At 44.7% G+C, this 20,484-nt stretch overlaps 1 protein-coding gene across 4 annotated transcripts; it reads left to right on the forward strand.

Annotated features, from left to right (window-relative positions):
- The first annotated feature begins 208 nt into the window (after positions 1 to 208).
- Positions 209 to 19,321, forward strand: zbtb7c (zinc finger and BTB domain containing 7C). Of its 4 annotated transcripts, none has more exons than XM_030084927.1 (4): positions 209 to 312; positions 15,887 to 16,649; positions 16,749 to 17,410; positions 17,853 to 19,321. In XM_030084927.1, the coding sequence occupies exons 2-4, from the start codon at positions 15,930 to 15,932 to the stop codon at positions 18,463 to 18,465; spliced, it is 1,995 nt and encodes a 664-aa protein (XP_029940787.1). In that variant the 5' UTR covers positions 209 to 312; positions 15,887 to 15,929; the 3' UTR covers positions 18,466 to 19,321. The 4 variants fall into 4 exon arrangements, with proteins under 4 accessions (XP_029940787.1, XP_029940786.1, XP_029940784.1 ...); XM_030084926.1 differs by having other exon boundaries at positions 15,911 to 16,649; XM_030084924.1 differs by lacking the exon at positions 209 to 312 and adding an exon at positions 9,802 to 9,982 and having other exon boundaries at positions 15,911 to 16,649.
- The last annotated feature ends 1,163 nt before the right edge of the window (positions 19,322 to 20,484 follow it).

The following is a 20,484-nucleotide window of genomic DNA, read 5'->3' on the forward strand; positions in this document are numbered from 1 at the left end:
CCCCTAAGCACAGGTGGACTTGCAGGGAACAGTGCCAAATACTTTTGGTTTAGAGGGAGGGAGGGGTGTTGGCTGAGGCTGGTGGGTGTAGCAGTTTTTGTTTTGTTGTGTTTCTTAGATAACCGTTTCGTGGAACGCTACCTTTTCACTCCCCCAAAAATCACTGACACACCTTCAGAGCAAATTTCGAGTCTCTGTCTTGCCTGCTCTCACTTTCACAAGTCTGCCACCGCTGAGACAGTGTGGCGTTTCCTGACAGGGAGCAAGTGCGTGCAGGAGGAACTGAATTTAAAACTTCTGTTCTTTAAGAAGGTCAGTAACATCTTGCTTCCTCTTTCATTCTATTTTTTTCTGATAGTATTCCCCATATTCTGAAAAAGTCATAGTGAAAGTTACATATATCCTGTCTGTTGTGGAAATAATTTCTAAGCGTGCAAAGAGCTGTCGTCCACCCACTGAGCACCGCAGTCACATTAAAGGATGACTGACCTTTTGCAGAATCGGGTCCCTCTGTGTTTCCACTGCAAGTTGTAAATTGTTCCATGTCACAATTAGGATATTTGTATATTTACACAAAAAGAAAAAAAAAAAACCCTACAAGAAACATGCAGCTATTTCCATCCATAAAATGTCCTTTGCATATTCTGCAGCAGATGTGCTTACAGTGAAAGCCTCCCTCTTCACAGCCACACACCGAGGAGGAAGCAAGTGAAAGCATGACCAAGCTGGAACAGATTGAAAGACTGATATCACATTAAGTTGTTAGTGAAGCAGCAGCTTGTATAACAACACAGACCTTTACTGTGCGTGACTTTACACTGCATGTGTGTCTATCATCCCGTCATGAGGAAGCCATGCGTGTGCTCGGCAGATTAAGCCCAACACAGTCAGACTGCACGGAGTTTCTGATTGGCAATGTAGTAATAATCTCTCTGGCACTTGGGATAACATCTGTCCTCCAAGAATCAGTCTCATCTAAAGCGGCCCGGCTTCAGTTTAATTTTAATGTCACATTTGGTTTCTGTGTGCAACAGATGTGGAGGCAGAGGTGCGACATTCAGAATTACTTCACTCTTCCTGTAACTCCCCGTTGAATCAAACAAATAACTGTTGACAACACAGTTTTATGTAGGCTGACTGACTGTTCATTTTCAGTAGGAGACAAAACAGCTCGGGGACGTAAAGCAGAATACTTTGCAACATGTTCAGCTCATTGTGTATCACGATGTAAAAACATGCATGTATTATCCTTAACAGCAGTGAGCAACGAACTTTTGGTTATAGATGAATGCTGCAAAGTAGCATTACTGTCAGGCATGCGGTTTTTATTTTTCTGATCTTTGAAAATGACTTAAGATCTATCTATCTATCTCTATCTATCTCTATCTATCTATTTATCAATCTGAAGCACTGTCTGGAGACAGCAACTTGAACTATTTGAAAGCAGTATGTATACAGACAGGATTCAGCAGGTCATTTTATGAGCATCAATCTTAAATCATAAAAAGGAGAAGTTATTGAGCTTTCCTCCCGGTGCAGTGGGGGTGAGATAGGGATAAAATCAAGTAGACACAACCACGCCTCTTCTCTTTACACACCCTGACTACAGCTCTGTGTCTGCCTCATTCCCTCTCTAGGATTATCTGAATTGAACCTGATCCTCGCAGGTCTTTTGTTGCAGGGCCTCTCTCACGTTGGTGTGTTTAACAAACATTACCTGGGGCAGGATTCAATCATGTTTGCACAATCTCTCCTACGTTATTCGCTACAGTTAAGCTAGTAATCCTTACACACAAAAAAAAAAAGAAGAAAGTCACCGAGTATGAACATCTATGTGACTGTATAACAATGCTGGACCGATGGACTGAGAGGACATCAGTATCGTGGATGAGTGTTTGGAATGAATGAGGATGTGGCTTCATAATTGCAAAATTATGCAATGTGTTCATTATGAGACTGACAGAGTGAATGAGTCCACACGCCTTCATCCCACCTGACAGCGTGTGGGCATGCCCGTGTAACAGCATTTACACTGGGATACACAATCTGATTTTAACCTCCCAAGGCACAGATGTCATTCCAACAGTTGTGTGAAACGTGAAAACAAATCGGTCTTCAAAGCCTCCTCGGGAAGCGAAGACAAAATATGATCAGTGGAGGAAAAAGTTTGAAGCCACAAATCTGATGTTGCGCCCTCAGAATCTCCGCTCGTGTCGAAGCAAACGCGTGAATCTTTACGTTTTTATGTCTACGGCGACTGGGTGTTCGTTTGTGTGTGTGTGTGTGTGTGTGTGTGTGTGTGTGTGTGTGTGTGTGTGCATGCGTGCGTGTCCGCCCTCCTCCGTAGGATCGAGGGCCAGGTTTTGTTGTGTGGAGTTGGGCTGGGTGAGTAAGCCGCCCCTCACAGATGAATAGAGGATGGGAGGAGGCTTGAAGAGGCTGCCGTGGGTGGGAGGCCCGAGCCCTGCCAAAAAAGCTCCTTCTGTGGGATTTGTGTACTTTTGCGTTCCTCACGAAACACAGTGCCTGGCTCAAACGACAAAGCAGCCAAGGGAGGCAGGCACTTACACTCCCAGAGGTCGGCTCGATCGCACCCTCTCTACTTTTCAAGCTATATGCTTTCTTTCCGGTTGCAATTTTCACCGTTCTCCACTTCTTTTCCCCACAGCTCCGCTGCTGCGTTTCAACACCTTTCAGTGTTTTCTGCCATAAAACGATTGATCATGCCCACATATTTCAAAAGAGAAGTACAAAAACAGTGTGTCCTTCAATCGATCATGATAAAAATTTGTTTGACTGTTCTTGGCCTTTTGGAAAATTGGCTTATTTTCATGACTGTATAACCCACTACAGTTATGCTTTCTTATAAACATAACCCCATAATAACTTTTAGATGATTGAATTTCTTTTCTCCAGCATCCTATTTAGCACTTTTTCTTTACAGAATTACAATGGAAATGTATTTCTGGTGGTTTTCATACTCTTCAGTAAGGTCAAAAATCATCGCAGACAGTCTTTGTTCCTATATTGAACAAGTGAAATGTCAGTGGCAGTCACAGCTTGTAATGTGGTCGCGCAGCGAAGCACTTCACACACAAATTGTGGGTGTTTCCTGAATGTTGCCTAGATAATACAGCACAGGCCCCGGTAACCGCCGGCAACCCACCTAGCTTCAGCTTAGTGACAGGTACAAACAGACATGAGTCTCGGCTCGGCGACCGAGCAAAACGATCACCTTGCAAATTGGAAAATTAAAGCTGCGAGAGACGTCGCGGGGAACGTATAGAGCCGAATGTCATTCAACATCAGGGAGTTAGATGAAGAGAAGAAGAAAGAGAGGGAAAAAAGAGCGTGATTTCATAATGTCTAAAAGAAAGATCTGGGTTGAATAAGTGGGTCCACCCACCTGTGTGTGAGAGGCAGCAAAAGAGAAAGCAGGGCTGGATGGCAGTTTTAGAGACATGAGTGTGTGGGTTAGGCTAGCTGGCCTGCTTATGCTATCTAATCACTAGGAGAGAAAGGAGAGCAGCATGCCTTGATCCACCCACCCACCCCAGACAAACAGCAGTTAGCCTGCTAAGTACTATATGTGGCCGCCTGCAGCTCGAGGTTGTACATGGGGGAACGGAGATAAAATGTGACAGAGTCTGCAGGTAACAGACATTCAGCACAATTATGTCTCATTCTCTGCTTGGGAACAAGAGAGATGTGTCAATCTGGAAGCAACTGCGGGTCACGATCGCGTATGAGAGAGTGTGAGTGCAAGCCACGCTTGCCGTGTGTCACAAGTTGAACATGCAGGCTGTTATCCAGCAGCTTTCAGGTAGAAATGAAACTAATGAGACTTCATTGACTTCACCCAAATTATCAAGATGGGTTTTTAACCCGAGGCTAACTATTGTGGGTAAGTAGCACGTTTATTAATGAAACTAGAAAAATGCACACTAAAAAACATCCATTTATATTATAAAGACTGCGGTCGTGTTTTGTGCATTTTATGTGGGTAATGCTGCAGCTGTGCTCATTTCTTGGCTTCTCTTTTGTCATTTGGGGAGGAAACAGATTAGTTACCTGTGGTGATACCTGAGTGGGTGGGATGAAACCCAGTTTGCATCCAAAAATAACTGACCTATGCATCACATTTGTATATTTGTGAGCATGCATATGGTTCAGTGTGGTGGCTTGCCCCCTCGTGCATGTGCGTGTGTGTGCGTGTGTGTGTGTGTGTCTGTGTGTGTGTATGTGTGTGTGTGTGTGTGTGTGTCATGACAGGCATCTGTCTCCCCTGCCCTGCAGCCTGACTGGTTTTAATTAGGAGGTGCCAGAGTGCCCGAGGGCTCTCCTGCTGATACACACATGTACACACACACACACACACACACACACACACACACACACACACACACACACACACACACACAACCACACACAAAAACACACGCGCACACACTACCCGAGGGCAGACAGAGGCTGTCCCACCAAGGCTGGCCTCCCTCTCGTTATCACCATAAGGAGTTGTCCTCATTCACCTGACGACCCTCGCACACCGCGCACACAACGCACGCGCGCGCGCACACACACACACACACACACACACACACACACACACACACACAGCCACACACGTATTGACACCAAGCCAATAAAAAGAACACAGCGCAACAGTGAAATACATTGAGAGGATGCATCTCGGTGGTGCTGGTAGGGAGTTTTGACTGCTTGTACATTTTGTTTGCTGTTTCAGGTCCTGAATAAATTTACATGTTTTAGCAACACTAGAAAAAATACAAAGTGGCCTCAAACATAAAGAACAATCCTGTTTGTTTGTCTTCTGTTGGCAGCGATTAAACTTGAAAAATAACCCCTTTTCCTCATAATTTAAAAAAAAAAAAAAAATCCCCAAAAATATGGCATACTTACTGTTTCAGTTTGTCTAATATGTGCAGACATATGAAAATGCAAATCAGCTCCTCTAACCTAACGCTCTCTTCTGCCCCTGCTCGGCAGTTTGACTTGAGAGTCATTACAAGGTACAACAACAACGTAGTCATGTACTTTATGCATTGAAACTTTGAGAAATAATACAGCTGCGGCTGTATGTTTCTCCGTGTTTGCGCCGTGATAGACTGGCGACCTGTACAGGGTGTATCCTGCCCTCACCTGCCGTAAACTGGGATTAGCTCCAGCGACCCTGAACAGGATGAGTGGTATAGAAGATGGATGGATGGATGGATGGATGGATGGATGGATGGATGGATGCAGCTATGACTACTCGCCAGTCTCAAGCTGAAGTTGGATTCCTTCCGAAATTGTGGAATTTCTGAAATGCCAGTTGTATAAATCCAAGTATTTGCAATGGCCATCTGTACGCTGCAGTACTGAACAGCTAGACTTGACTGCATACTTCACTTATCACATGATTTTTTTTACCTTGAAATAATAATTAAAAACCACATGTACGTGGTAACAAAGTAAAAAAAACAAACTGTACTTTCGCTAAAGGTTACACACACACCAGGGAGTTCATACAGGACATTACAGCCACCTGTAAAAGACTGTAACTGTGTCTCTCTCTGTGCTTGCACTTCTAAATATGCAGCTTGTGTACTTTACCTCCCTTTTGGCAAAGCGTCCAATACTGATTAGAGTGTTTGAAAGGAGGACAGATCTGGGGAAAGTTAAAGCAGAGACAGACAGGTCAGCGGGGAAGGAACGCCCTCACCTCGCTCACCCAAATGGCATGCTCCTGGGGAAGCTTTAACGACCTTGGTGCAATGACAGATGGGTGGATGTCTGTGTGAGCGTTTGTCTCTGAAGGAACCTACAGCAGCTTTACTGTGCATCTGCAAGTCCGTCTATGTCCTTGGACTGGTGCAGGCTGGGGGTGGGCGTAGATACGAGAGGCGGCCGCCATGACGTATCTCTGGATTGCGGAGGGGAGGGGGATGACTGCCTCCCTTTCCTGCTTCTCACCCACAGCAGGCCACACCTGGCCTCGAGACAGCAGGGTAAAGGGCACGACTTGGGCTGGTTGGGATTGTCTGCTTCTGCAGTTATTAGTCTGTGGAAGGTCTGCTCAGCACTTGACTGAAGCCTTTTTTCTTTTTTTCCTTCATTATTCACCACTGAATGAACTGCCACATTTCAAACCTGTAACCTCGGCTGAGTAGATTTTAAAGTTTAATTTTTTATGCTGCTTCAAAGTCGTCTCCCCAGAAACATTTATGATATCATATTAGGGAAATCTGCGTCCAATAATTTCAATTTCCAGAAATATGACTTTCCTAATCTTACACCAAGCGATCAGCTGTGTGGACGGTGGGCTGTACGAGAGTCTGCTCTCCCAGGCTCCATCCTCTCATTATTTACAAATGCGGTCACTTTTGATCTTTAAAAACTGACTGCAGCTGAATGTATGCCTTCGCAGAGAGACTGTGTGAAAGTGTGGGCTGTTATTCTGACAAGTACTCTATATTAAACAACACGATACTTCGAAGGAGGCTATTTTTTTTTCTTTCTTTTTTGCTTTGATGCTCCAATCAGCTCAGAAAAATACTGGCATTTTACAAAATGGTAATAATAGCATAGCTTTGTTTGGTTAGGTACAAAGTCAAAGATGGGAATAGATCCTTGTTAGGCCTTAAGTGATGGCTTATGAAAATCACAGATGTTAATTAGCATAGTTTCAGAGTTTGGGGGCGTGTAAAGATAATTACTGTATGGATGTCAATCTAATGAGAACTTAACTGATGTGAATACATGAAATGGGAATAAAGTGTAGTAATAGATTCTAAATAAAACTTCTTTTTTGTACACTTTCTTGTCTTGGAAACCATCTTCTGCTTCTGATATTTGAAAGCAGGATCACAGAGAGGGGCAGATCAGAATGGAAGAATAGGTGTGTGTATGTGTGTGTGTGTAGAAAAGAGGGCTTTCTTTTTTTCTCCAAACAGCATCGAGGGGGCTGCTGTATGTCAAACAACCCTAACCTGACAGTCAAGCAGTGTGCGAACACACAATAGAGCTTTCTCAATCCGGTAGTGATGGGTGGAGGGGGGTAATCAGAGGTTCTTTAGGGTGTAGCAGGTCTCACCCTTCAATGAACTGAATTCTTAATAATGAAAGTCTGTAAGTGACTTTTTATTCAACTGACACATGCAAATTGGTGCTCTGTGGTATCTGACTGCGCCGTTGCTACAAGGCAATTTGAGATTTTCTGATGAGCCCCTCTCACACGCACAAAAAAAAAAAAAAAAAAAAAAAAACAGCCCATTTTAGTCAAGTTCAAGATTTAGGCAGCTCTCCGCAAGCACGCTGTACTTTACTGTACAGCGAGCCGGGCTCAGCGCGGCATCAAAGTCTTCTCCATATCAAGTTTATGTAACGATTGCTTCACACCCCGTCCTCCCCTCCAAAGTGCCAATCTGGTGTCCTGGTACGGGCGTCGTGCTGGGAGCAGCAGGTGGCAGTAAACAGGTACGCTGAGACGCCAGTCAGACAGACAGACCAAACAGATGACTCTTACTCAGCCCCTCCAACCCGCCTGCCTTCTTCTCTTGTGACATGCACACTGAGTGGCAAAGCTCAGCGCACGCCAAGAAGCAAAGGGTAGGCAGAAGCTCTGTTTACCACGAAAGACTGCTTTTTTTGTTTGTTTGTTTTACAGCAAATTCACTATATTGTTTTCTTTCTTGTATCATTCAAAAATATTCTCTAACAAATGGGGTAACATCAAGTATTGATCTTTTGGTCTTGCTAAAAAAACTTGTTGCCAAAAGATGACGGTTTTTCTTTTTTAAATCAGCGATGGCTTCTTAAATTCTCCTGTAAAAAGAAAGTGTGCAGTTCCACCAAGTTCAGAACAAAGCCGTCTCCACAGGTACCACTTACACCGTGCCGCTATGGCTGCAGCGGGCGGCAACGCGCTCAGAGCAGATATCTGAACTTATATGATGGCCAACGTTGTTTTTCTGGCCGTCTGGCCGGCCTGCTAGCAGTTAGTGGCTAACCCTGTTTATATATACCGAATGCCAGTGTGAGCTGGCCTCGGCTCTCACCCTGTACAAAACAGTGTAAACCACCATGGGCATGGGCTGCGGTTCGCTCTCGTCCATGTTTTCCCCAAGGGGAAGTGGGCATAGCAGTCTGATGTACACTCTGATGTCTACTTGTTTGTGGAGGTCACCTCGACACAGTTTGACTGCTTTCACTCTGTGATTGTTGGATAAGATATATGGACGGTTGGAAATATTTTAGTAGAACCACTAAGAAAACAATGATTGGCTGAATATTCTATCTTTATGAATGAAATGCTGCAGGAATGTGATCATTGAAACAACTTTTGGTGTGCAGCTGAAAACCAGAGTTTGGCCTGACAATCATAAATCTTCTTGAATTGGAAAATATATCACTGAGGTGGTAAAACTTCAATGAACAGGCCACAACCCCAAAAAGGGCGCGTTTTAATGACGTCGCACAGGAAACCCCAAATGCTGTTTTGGAGCCCACGAATGTGCTTTGTCATAACATTTGGCTCGTCTGTGAAAACAGGACAGAAGTTTCTTTTTTCTTTTTCTTCTTTCAGTTTCTGAACAACATACATATTTCCTCAATGTAAAAGCTTATTTTCTTGGTTTTGTTGACATGAATGACATTATTTCTCTGCTTTCCCCAGCTTTCTGAAAAAAAAAACACCAAATATATCCACAAAGCTTCTATTAATCAGAGTTCCTCTCCTCCACTCAAGTCAATACTTATTTCTACACCTTTAGCATACACTTCCTCCTCCTCCTCTCCACAGACTGAGGTGGTGGCAGGCTCGCCAACTGTTACCCTGCATCTTCACTTTCTGAGTCAAAACAGGAATCTAAACGTTGGCCTTCTGCTCCTCTCAACCTGGTTTTTGAAACCATGGTTTGAAAAACAGTTCAACAAAGACAGAACGTGAGTCTGTCCGTTGTTGCTTGTGGTATTTCTCTGTGCTTTTGGCTGAATTGTCTCAGATGCAGACAGTTTTCAAGCAGAATTCCTTTACGAATCAACACATCTGACTGAATCAGCCTTAGTGAAGAGGATTTTCTCTGAATGTAGAAAAGAGCTTTAACTTCTTTTTTATCTAAATGAAAGTGACTTTGGGTGAAGTGTTATTAGAAGTAGACTCTCAGCTATTTGTTTAAAATAGGTGCAAAACTGAAAGTGGCAGTCCTTGAAAAGCTTTCGTGTGCCTGCCTATGTACATCTCAGCAACCAAACAGAGGTGCACAAAACACTTTCCCAACTTTTCTCTCTCTTTTTCTCCTTGCTTTTTTTACCCTCCCTCAGTCTCCCCAAACAACCCCTTCGAGTTTCTTTGCCCCGGTCCCTTTATACCAAAATCCACTCTTAACACAACTAAAAATTCATTTTGTCTGACCTAAATCAGAGGGTGTCTGCGCCATGGGCTTATTACACACTGCGCTTAAACTTGTGTTGTGGAGGAGGATGGGGTATTATTATCTTCCAGCTACCCACCCTGCTATAAAAACTAGTGGTGCGACATCTCCACAGCGCAGTGCTGCTGCCCTCCCTCCCTTCCTCTCACTCTCTCGCTCGTCCTGCATGAGCCACACAACACAGAGCCTGACTCTAAACTCCACACTCGCCACTCTGCTACACGGAGAGACTCAAGAATCACACTCTGCTCTCCTCCGCTGCGCTGCCTTGTTTCTCTCCACTGGATATTCCTCTCTGGCTGCTTTTGTTATTATTGTTTTGTTGTTTTTTTTTTCTTTCTTATTTTTGTGAATGGACATCAGTGCCCGGTGTGTGGAGCCGGTGAATGGACTGAACGCTTGGCTGACTGACTGACAGACGGGCGAAGAGAAAGGCAGCTGTGTTTCAATTAAAGAGAGCAATGCTGAGAGGTCAAGTGAGGAGCAACAGAGCCTCTGAGTAGTCTGGAAATACAAAGACACGTGAGCGGGATCGAGACGCTGGAGGTACGGTAGGTGATGCGCTGCCGAGAGCTGAGGAATGCTGGGGGAACGTATCAAGACATGTGCGAATTTATGTGAATGCCAGACTTGTGGAGCACGCATGGGTGTGTGTCTATGTCCGTAATAATTTGTCACAGTCTTACACGGCGTGTGCGTGAGTGTGTGTGTGAGCAAGCTTGCACTTGTGCATTCGGTTGCAGCGCGCACGTGTGTGTCATTCAGCGTTTACACGAGCGCCGTAGCCCTCCGCTCAACACCATAAAGGCCTGACAAGGTGCAAGCAGGTCAATAAAATCACTCGGCGACTCATGTCGTTACTTCGCCTGTTGTCTAAATTTCGTGCCGCGAGATTCTGGAAATAGCACGAGCATTTATAGCGTCACAACACATCTTGGAAATGTCAAACATAGTAGTTTTACTGGACTTAAGTGTGTGTTTTGCGTCCAACTGTAATTACACACTTCTGTTACCGTATCTATACGACACTCTCCATCAAATCCAAAACAAATACTCAGGTAATTCATAAAGTTAGAACGGGGATGTTTGGGTGGACAAAATCAAAACATGTTATGGATTTGAGGCTGAGCTGTAAATTATTGTTTGCCTGCAGTCTGTTTATAGACTTCTTAGCTCAGGTAGTTACAAAATGTGATTACCTGTATTACTATTAGAGCTGTTTACCAGCACCTGCCCTCTTCCAGGTCTTAAACTTGGACTCTTTTAATTGTTCAATGATACAGTATGTGGTGTATGAAGTTTCTGAATAAGGATGTGATTCTCTGTTAGTGTGTCAGATGTAGGAACATGTATTAGCTGACTGCGGCTGTAACGCAGAAAAAAACCTCTGTGGCAGGAAATCTAACATAGATAAGGATCTTGACACGTTCAACTTAAAGACACAATAAGTTTCAATTTCTCATGAGGCTACCTTCAGCTTTTCATTTACGTTTGCCAGTGTGAAATATTGCATTAAATTTGTAGCTTTGAAAGTACATTTAAGGTTACCAGGCTGACTTTTTGAGTCTCGTCTTTAAATAAAGAAAAAGTACATATAAGTAAAGAAGGAAAAATTATTGAATAACGCAAGTGAAATAACATTCTTGCTTTAAAAAGTTATATACTCTCCATTCTACATTATAGCACTCAATACAACTTTTATGTCAATTTTCTTCTCTTTATTCAACTCAAAGACTTGCAGAAACACTGAGCGATGCGGACAAAAAAGGACTCTGCCAATCAATGCTCTGTGAATTGTTCAGACACGACACTCTCCTGAACAGATACCCAACAGTGAATCGTAAACTTTTGTTTACTTTTTGGGGTGACAGAGATAATGGTGTGTAGCTGTGAGCCTCCCTGAAGGCTCAGGCGCTGACACTTGGTGCAAACAGGCGCTTTAAGGGGCCAAGCTGCTTTAATTGTCCTTGAACCAAAACAACAATTAACCTATTGCTATTATTTCACCAGATCAAAAGCCTAATACAGACAAACAGACATAAGGCGGTAAATTAAATCAGGTGTTTCATACATTTTTTACTAACTGGCATATTAAAACTTGGTGAATAATGAAATCTTACAGTGAATTAATTTGCGGACCTGCTGAATTATTTTTGTTCAATATATTCTCTTTGAAAGAGAGTGAAGTGAGGTGAAGGCTTTCTCAGAATTTGTTGCGGGCTTATTTTCCACCAAAAAAAAGTTGCATTCATTCTGTGCTACTAACAATGGGCACAGGGTCTCATAGATTCACTGTAACAATGCAGTTTGGGTTTTCACAATAAAGAAGTTCAACTTTTTACGCAAAACTTACAGTTGATTGCTGTAATGTGACCTCTGACATTTCATTAAAACTGCATTGAAAAATAAACAAGCCATGTAGTAACTAGCATTATATACCTCCCTGACCGGCTGTAATTGACAGCAATTAAGACAAAGTGTAAAAAACTATCCCGATGCGGCCTCAAGGCTCCCGGCGATTGACACTTGAAAGACCCGCCGGGGAACTTGTCTCCTGGAGGAACAGGTGCGCTGGTGTTTCACTGGTGATAATGGACTAGCTTACACAGTAGGTCAAATGAATGTCTTCTCCTAATAAGGGGGGTGAATTTTGGCTGTCAATACTCTAAATTATTGGCCGTGCAATTGTCCGTCTGTGACAGTTGTTTAGCAGGTGTTTGCTATGGGCAGTTGGTGACAGGGGTAAAACTCTGACTCGCTGGTGATTTAGCATGTGGGTCAGGTGGATGCGCTGGCCTGACAGGGATAAACTAGGCTTTGGGTGTTGTAGCTTACAGGCCAAATGAGTGTCTGCCCGTGACAAGGGTTGAGATGGACATTAGCTGCTGATTTGTGGCCTGAGCGGTCAGGGTTGGGGACAAGTTAGCCACTCCACTCTGGGCATAATGATGATACAGCTGCAACATGGACAGAGCGAGGAGGAGGAGGAGGAGGAGGAGGAGGAGGAAGAGGAGAATGATTAGGACAGGGGTGTGGAGGAGGTGGAGGTGGAGGAGGTGGTGGTCAGCGCCCGGAAAGCAGATGAAGTTCTTGGGAGAAAGACGACGCTGAATGGAGGTGACACATAATTTGGGGTGGGAGTGCTGAGTTGAAAGTGTTAGTGACTAAGTGAGGCATGAGAGGAGACGTGGCCGGTACAGGAAGGAGGAACGAGAGATATAGAGAGAGGCCTTTTATCACAGGTCAGTCCAACAAGCAGTGAAATGTTTGCATTTCATCTGTAACATGAACTCAAAAAAAAAAAAAAATACAACAGCTAAAATTAATTTCTAAAAAGAAATCACATTCTATAATTATTTATTCATTCAGAAAGTCTGTCACCACATACGAGCGTGTTTCTGAAAGTTGACAACTGTTTATTGAGTTAGTTTTACAACTTTAAAAATGGACTTCAAGCCAAATAGTAATTATCGGTGGCCTTTCTGAAGGCGTCCCCACCCTGGAGGCACGGCTGGGTGGGTGGGGTGTGTGAAGGGTTAAGACAGTTTGGCTGATGAAATGTCGCTCCAGGACCTTGTGGTGGGAAAGCTGTGCCCTCCTCCCCTCCCTGTCTATGTGGCACATCCTCCTTAGATCCTCTCCACATTGTAATTAGGGGCCGGCCGCTAAGAGTCAGTGCGAGCCGGTGGCTGGCAAACAGTGGGAACCGAGAGGGGAGTGGTGCTCGCCGGGGCATCGGGCGAACAAACAGCAACAGCAGCACGTGTCCCATAGTTTCAGGAGTGGGTGGGATGGGCCGAGAGCAAGCGAACTGCGGCGGGTTCGCCAAGCCCTCCTAGTCAGACTCTTTTTCTCTCTCCCTCTTATCCACTCGGTGTTGTTCCAAGCTCTGCACCATTGTTTGCCTTGGCAGGCTGTTACAGGGAGGGGCGCCTCCGCTGGTGTTTGTGCAACCTGTTAGGGAACTTTTAGGGCCATCTGATCTCTCCCTCCCGCTCTCACTGGAGATTCTCCCACCTTTTAACCAGCCGATTATTTTTTATGAGTATAAAAGTGACGTAGAATAGTAATAGGATAAGGCTCTATTCTTCGTGATGAGTAAACTTTCACTGCAGGGTGAAGCTACTGGACCGAAGCACAGGGTTTTGCACTAATTTGAAAAGAAATACACATAAACATTCTTATTTATTAGTTATTATTTTTGTTTAAAATTTATTACCCAATCAGTTTTCATTGGTCATGTAACTTTCTCCATCACTCTTACGTCTCCGTTTTCCCAGCGAGGAAGGTGCACGCGCCTCTCGGCCTATATCGTATACCGCCGCCCCCTCTATAGACGTTTTAATTATGTCCACACTGTATCAATGGCGTGAACATTGCAACAGTTACCTAGCAACAAGATCGACAAAAATAAACTACATGTAAGATTGGTATCCAAGTTGTATACTTGCAGGTGAATTAAAGGATTTTTTAAAAATAATTTTCTTTTTTTTCCTCCTATGGAGAAGCATGAACAAGACAGTGAGAATTTGTGATCCTGTGTATGTGTGTGTGTGTGTGTGTGTGTGTGTGTGTGTGTGTGTGTGTGTGTGTGTGTGTGAATGCGCGTGTGCATGCATGGCTTCAGTCCATTTAGAACCAGTCAACAATGCAGTTGCGGTGAGCGGGGCTGCTTCAAAGTATTTATCTACACATGCCTCCAGTGACCACCAAGTGTGGACGGCTAAATTTGAGCTCTATTCATAGATGTGAATGAATGAGCACCCTGCCAGCGGAGGTTTTATCACTGTCAGTGTAAACAACGGCGCGGTGAATCAACAGGTAGGAACTCATGCAGCTGCGGAGTGGAAATGCTAAGAAAACAACCGAGAGAAAAGAGGTTTGTCTGCATGCTGAGAAAATATCTGCTGCTTAGTCGCTGTCCCCTGATTCAAATGAGCGAGGACAGAGTGCAAGCAAGCACTTTGGCAGGATACAGTATCTAGAGTACAATCTGACCTCTTTTGGCATTCTCTCCTCTTCTCACCACATCCCAATCGCACACTGTATTGTTCAGACCAAGGTATCAGTTTGCGTCGTGCTCGTATCTGGCAGAAAAACACAGGAGGGGCAGACATTATGAGCATTATCACAGAAACTGCCACGCATTTATATCACACTTCAACAGTGTCAAATTGGAAAAAAAAAAAAACCCAACTATGTTTTGTGTCTTATCGAGATGATGGGTTTCCCTAACTCACACAGTTTCAGTAAGAAATCGTGATCACACATTCAAGAATAAATATTCCCCGACGTGATGTTTGCTCAAAATGAGACATGCTGTATTTACCACTTGTTGCCTTTGCTGCACAGATGGTAGAAAAACAAGCATGCCTACAGTATATTTTAATAAAGCAAGACTGCCACTCATTGTGTTAACAATATCGGTTTCAGTTAAGAGCCTCCCCCTTATTCAGATCCACAGGCTTTTTCCTCAATCCTTCCTCTAATGAATGGATGCTGCGCGTCCTCAGAAACGCTTCAACGCATACCAGGTGGTAGCCGAGCTGTGGACGATTTATCACTCCTTTCGCGCGCTCTAAAATCAGCGCTCCAGATCCTGTTTGATCATATTATTTAATCCATCCTCATCGTTATCCCAAAGAGTAACTTCCTCATCAGGAGAATCCCCGTGGCGAGAGCGAGAGCTGCTTCATGTCAGTGTGGAAAAGCCTAAAGTGAAGTTCAGGATGTAGAGCCGGGCTTTTCAGACAGAGTGAGAAGACGGCTATGGAGATTTGCCCAGATTTTAATTCACTGCTTTCAGGTGCTGTGTCAATATCTGGAATCAACCACTGAATTTCAACAGGAAATCATTATATTTCAAAATCACTGAATCACATATTTAAGCACCTTAATCACTGCAAAGATTATTTAAAAAATCAGCAACAGAGATTTATGTTCATGTGGGCAGGAACAGTTCTTTATTCTTTTTAAAACATACATATCTACATAAAAATGTACATGAATACCTTGAAAACATTTAAAAGAGACACAAAATGGAATTGTGTTTGAATAAAGAATACATTCTATGGTCAAGGTTTTTTTTTTTATATTGTCATGCCATCTATTCAGTATTTTTCAGTTTCTTACATTGTTGCACAAAAGCTGGATGCTTATGTACATGTGATGTGTGGATTTTTTTTTAATATTATTATTATTATGATTGTTGTTGGGGAATGAACAAATATTTATTCAGAAGGACAGAAAGAAATACAGAAATGTGTGCACATATTTTCAAAGCTGCACTCAAACACCACAGTGTGTTTTTGAAGGCCGAGCAGAAGTTGAGGCTTTACACCCAAACGTGACTGAAAACTTGTAGCAACACAAATTCAAAAATCCATTTGTGTCCTTAGAATGATTTCCAAAATGACATTCTTTTCAGCTTGGTATTTTTCTTTGTTACTCAACAGTTCCACTTTTGTCTGTCTGACCAGCTGTGACCGAGAGAGGAGGATGGTTCACCACAGAGAGGAGGACCTGATCGGGATCCCCTTCCCGAACCACAGCAGCGACGTCCTGTGCAGCCTGAACGAGCAGCGCCGCGACGGCCTGCTCTGCGACGTCATCCTCATCGTCCGCGACCAGGAGTACCGCACCCACCGCTCCGTCCTCGCTGCCTGCAGTCAGTACTTCAAGAAGCTCTTCACCGTGGCCACCGCCGACGGCGGGGATCCTCATCACGCCGCCGCCGTGTACGAAATTGACTTTGTGGCTCCGGAGTCTCTGACGGCCATCTTGGAGTTCGCCTACACTTCTACCCTGACGGTGACGGCGTCCAACGTCAAGGAGATCCTCAACGCGGCGCAGATGCTGGAGATTCCCTGCATCATCAACGTTTGCCTGGAGATCATGGACAGCGGCGGTGGCGGAGGCGGCGCGGACGGAGGAGGGCGAGAGGAGGAAGGAGAGGAGGACGAAGAGGAGGAGGAGGAGGACGAGGAGGAGGAGGAGGAGGACGAGGAGGAGGAGGCGGGTTCGAGAAAGGACGAGCAGGAGGAAGAGGAGGACAACGTCAGCGAGAGGTCGCTGCAGTCGCTGGAGAGCAGGGGGGAGCAGACGCCCCCAGGGACGGGGGATTCGCCCCCTCCCAGCACCTCCGCCTACCGCCAGCAGTTCGACCTGCACAGAGAGTCGTCCCAGTCTCAGTCTCCAGACGCCACGAGGGCCAAACAGGTGCAGTTGTTTGGATATTTTAACACATTTTGTTGCCTGTTGTTTCAAAAACAAAGTTTGAAGAGACCCGGGCTGATGCTTTGTGTTGTTTTTTTCCAGGAGAGTATTGAGGGTCGCGCTCTGAAGGACTTCTCCATTGAATCTCTTCTCCAAGAAGGGCTGTACCCCCGCATGTCAACACTGGACAGGAGGGCCAGCTTCTCGCCTCTCCTCCCGGGATTCTACCCCTCCGTGTGGGCCGCAGACTTCCCGGCGTTCCCTCCGCAGCTCCACCACCAGCATCCCCACACCGGAGCCCCGTCGCAGGCCAGGCGCCAGCACCCGTTCCCGACCTCGGCACCGCTCGAGGCCCCCAGGCCCCTCGACCTCGCCGTGAAGCGAGAGATCATAAAGGAGGAGATGAAAGAGGAAGTCCCGCCCAGCCTGCTGCAAGGTGACTTCCTGAAAGAGTTCGTCGGCTCGGGCATGGGCGGCGCGGTGAACGCCGGGTCGCTGCCCTCAGAGGGTCACTCACTGGGCCCCATTAAAGACGAGGTGGACTTCCGGTCGTACTTGAGCTTCTTGAGCTCTGCGTCCCACCTGAGCGCGCTATTCCCTCCCTGGCAGCTGGAGGAGGAGAGGAAGATGAAACCCAAGGCGTCGCAGCAGTGTCCCATCTGCAACAAAGTCATCCAGGGAGCCGGGAAGCTGCCGCGACACATGAGGACACATACGGGAGAGAAACCATACATGTGCACCATCTGTGAAGTACGATTCACCAGGTACGTGGAGCAGAAGCTCTTCCTATACATGGTTCCTATTTACAGTAAGAAACCAGCTGAAGATCATCCGAGGCTCTGCTTCTCGTCTGCATTTTGCTTACAAAGCAGCAAGTTATGTAAAACATCAGGTTCGACGGAAAAGTACGTTGTGCTGTTTTGGCTGGGTTTTTTTCTTTTTTTACCTTATCTAAATATCAAAGGGTTTGACGTGGAAAGCCCCTCTGATGGTTTCTTTATGTTCGAGGTATCGCGCTTACTTTCATCTTTTTTTTTTTTTTTCATATTTTCCATTTTCATTTCAGAGAAGAACTTACATGCTCATGCTGAATACTAATAATCTCCAATAGTTTTTAAAATTAGTCACGTTCACAACATAAAATCTAAGACGGCCAAAATAAAGCATTGTGAACATTGTTAAACATGGTTTTCTTCTTCTTCCCAGACAAGACAAACTCAAAATCCACATGCGGAAGCACACGGGCGAGCGTCCCTACATCTGCCTCCACTGCAACTCCAAGTTTGTCCACAACTACGACCTGAAGAACCACCTGCGCATTCACACGGGGGTCCGGCCCTACCAGTGCGAGCACTGCTACAAGAGCTTCACGCGCTCCGACCACCTGCACCGGCACATCAAGAGGCAGAGCTGCCGCATCTCCCGCCCCCGGCGAGGACGGAAGCCGGCCGCCTGGCGGTCCGCGCCCACCAGCAACTTCCTGTGCCCCCCCGCCGCCACGCCCAACCGGTTCGAGGAGAACGGGCTGAGCCCCGCGTACCAGGGGGTCAAGGGTCACGGACTTGGGGAGCTGCTCGGCCTCGGGAACAGGGGTCTGGGGTTCAAGAGCGCGGACAGGGAGAGCCGGGAGGAACGGCGAGCAGAGGGCAGGCACGTCGCGGAGGAGGAGAAGGCGGGGGCGGGGAGGCAGAGGGGAGTGTTTGCCTTCGCCCTGGCTGGAGAAGAAGTGCTAACCCATTCTCCATTTTATGCTGCCACCTCTGACCCCTGGACCATGAGACTGGAGCGTGCTCCACCCATCCCTGAGCCGGCCAAATGAACTGAGAAAAGAAAAAGAAAAAAACTGACTAAAAAAAAATCTCCTTAATCTTTGCATCTTTTCTGCTCCAGGAAGCGAAATGCACCTTGTTGAGAGGAATAAGAGAGACATCAACAAACATTTTCAAGCCTGCTGATGTGGCAGTGGTAAAACAGTCTTTCTCAGACAATGCAGTCTAATTACATAATTGTGTCAGCCCTGTGAATGTTTACAATTAGTTTTATTGCATTTAAGAAAAACGGAACTATCCAGTACTGCTTATAAGGTTGCAACTGTTCTCTACACACTACACTCAACATATTTTGGGTGTCTTGTTAGCATATTTATCTACAGCGCCGACAAAATGGCACCGACTCAAAATATGGTTAAAATTCCAACGTAACAGAGATGAAACTGAAGCATCGATTTGCAAGAAAATCTAAATCTCTCAATGCTTCATCAGTAAGATTCTGAAAATTCAAATGAGCGACTTTAATTGCATATATAAAATATTGACTACGCAGCAAATAAGAAGCACTGTAGAATGTACTTTTTACAATGAAAAAAGGTGAACTTACAATTGAAACCAACCGACTACCCAAAAAAAAGTTGTGCTAAGATATTTTGTGTCCAATTGTCTTAAAAATGAGCAGTGCGCTGGTGAAAGAAGCATTTTAAAATGGTTCGATCGTTTGCTTTTTCTTCAATATTTTCTCAAAGTAAGGTATTCCACTTGAAGTTTAAACCAGGATATGCACTCCTGTGTGTTATCCTTTCACTGCCTTGTTCTGGTATGAGCTCCTTGTCTGCACTATTGTACATAAACACAAACTTTTTGGCCATGGTGGTGTTAATTATGGTGTTTTGCTGATGATGAAAAAAAAAAGAGAAATGAATGAATATATATTGCGCTTAAAATACTTTTAAAAATCCATCCAAAGACGTGTACTTTGATATGCCACAGACTTGAATACAACTTTGTCCTAATGTTTATGAGTGTTTCCAGAGGATGTATATTTCTGACTAATCGGCGGCCGCTTTAGCTACTCAGTATGCTCGTGTTTTTTTCTGCTGCGACGAAATCAAGAGGGTTTCGCTCCCACTCTTTTCATATGATGTTCATCTCTAAAATTGTGTACAAAGAAGTTCGAAAATTATTTGAATTATTGAAATGAGAAAGTATTTTCTTGCTATTTATGTGTATTTAAAATGAATGAGCCTTGGCTATATTTTGCAAATCTGTTTTATAAAGACACTAAATGTTGAACTTCTCGTCTTCGAGTATAATTTGTGTGCGTGCATGAGGGCATGCGTGTGTGTGTGTGTGTGTGTGTGTGTGTGTGTGTACCCCGTTTATACAACCCTTTTTTTCAGACAGTATGGACATTTTTGGACAATGAGGACACCGGTGGTCACACTTCACATCCAAGACAGCAATTTAGAAGTCAAGGTGAGATTAAACCTGTTTTATACAGATTACAGTGAAAGCTGAGCAGTTGTGGGGGGAAAAAAAAATGGATAAATAGATAGATAGATAGATAGATGTCGTGGGATGTTTCAGCTTCCATCCCAAAAATTTAATTGCATGATTATGTATATTGAATGTCGCATTAACCGCTTTCAGCCAAGACGTTATGCAATAAAATGAATGTGCTTACATTCTAATCCAATAAATTAAATGTTACGTGCTACCTTCTCCCTGCAATACCTGCCACGACGCAGTTTGTTATTCACACCTACATCAGTAAACAGCAGGGAGACGCTCAGCCGCAGGCTTGCAGGTAGGCAGCGTTCACTCTGACACCGGGTCAAACAACAGCTGACGTCTCCGCTGAGATCAGCTGTGCATTTTGACGGTGAACCGTGTGTATAAAACACATATTTGTCATCAATGAGTGTGAGTTATCATTGAGGCGTACCCGAGGAAAACATCGGGAAAGTGCCAGAAAGCAGAAGGCGCAGGCGAATGGATGAGACTCGTGACAGCAAAGGTCGCAAATAATGCAAATCCCAGTAAACCTTAAATACCTGAGTGAAAAT

Source organism: Salarias fasciatus (genome assembly GCF_902148845.1).
Source record: "Salarias fasciatus chromosome 7 unlocalized genomic scaffold, fSalaFa1.1 super_scaffold_4, whole genome shotgun sequence".
In the NCBI taxonomy this organism is placed as follows: Eukaryota; Metazoa; Chordata; class Actinopteri; order Blenniiformes; family Blenniidae; genus Salarias; species Salarias fasciatus.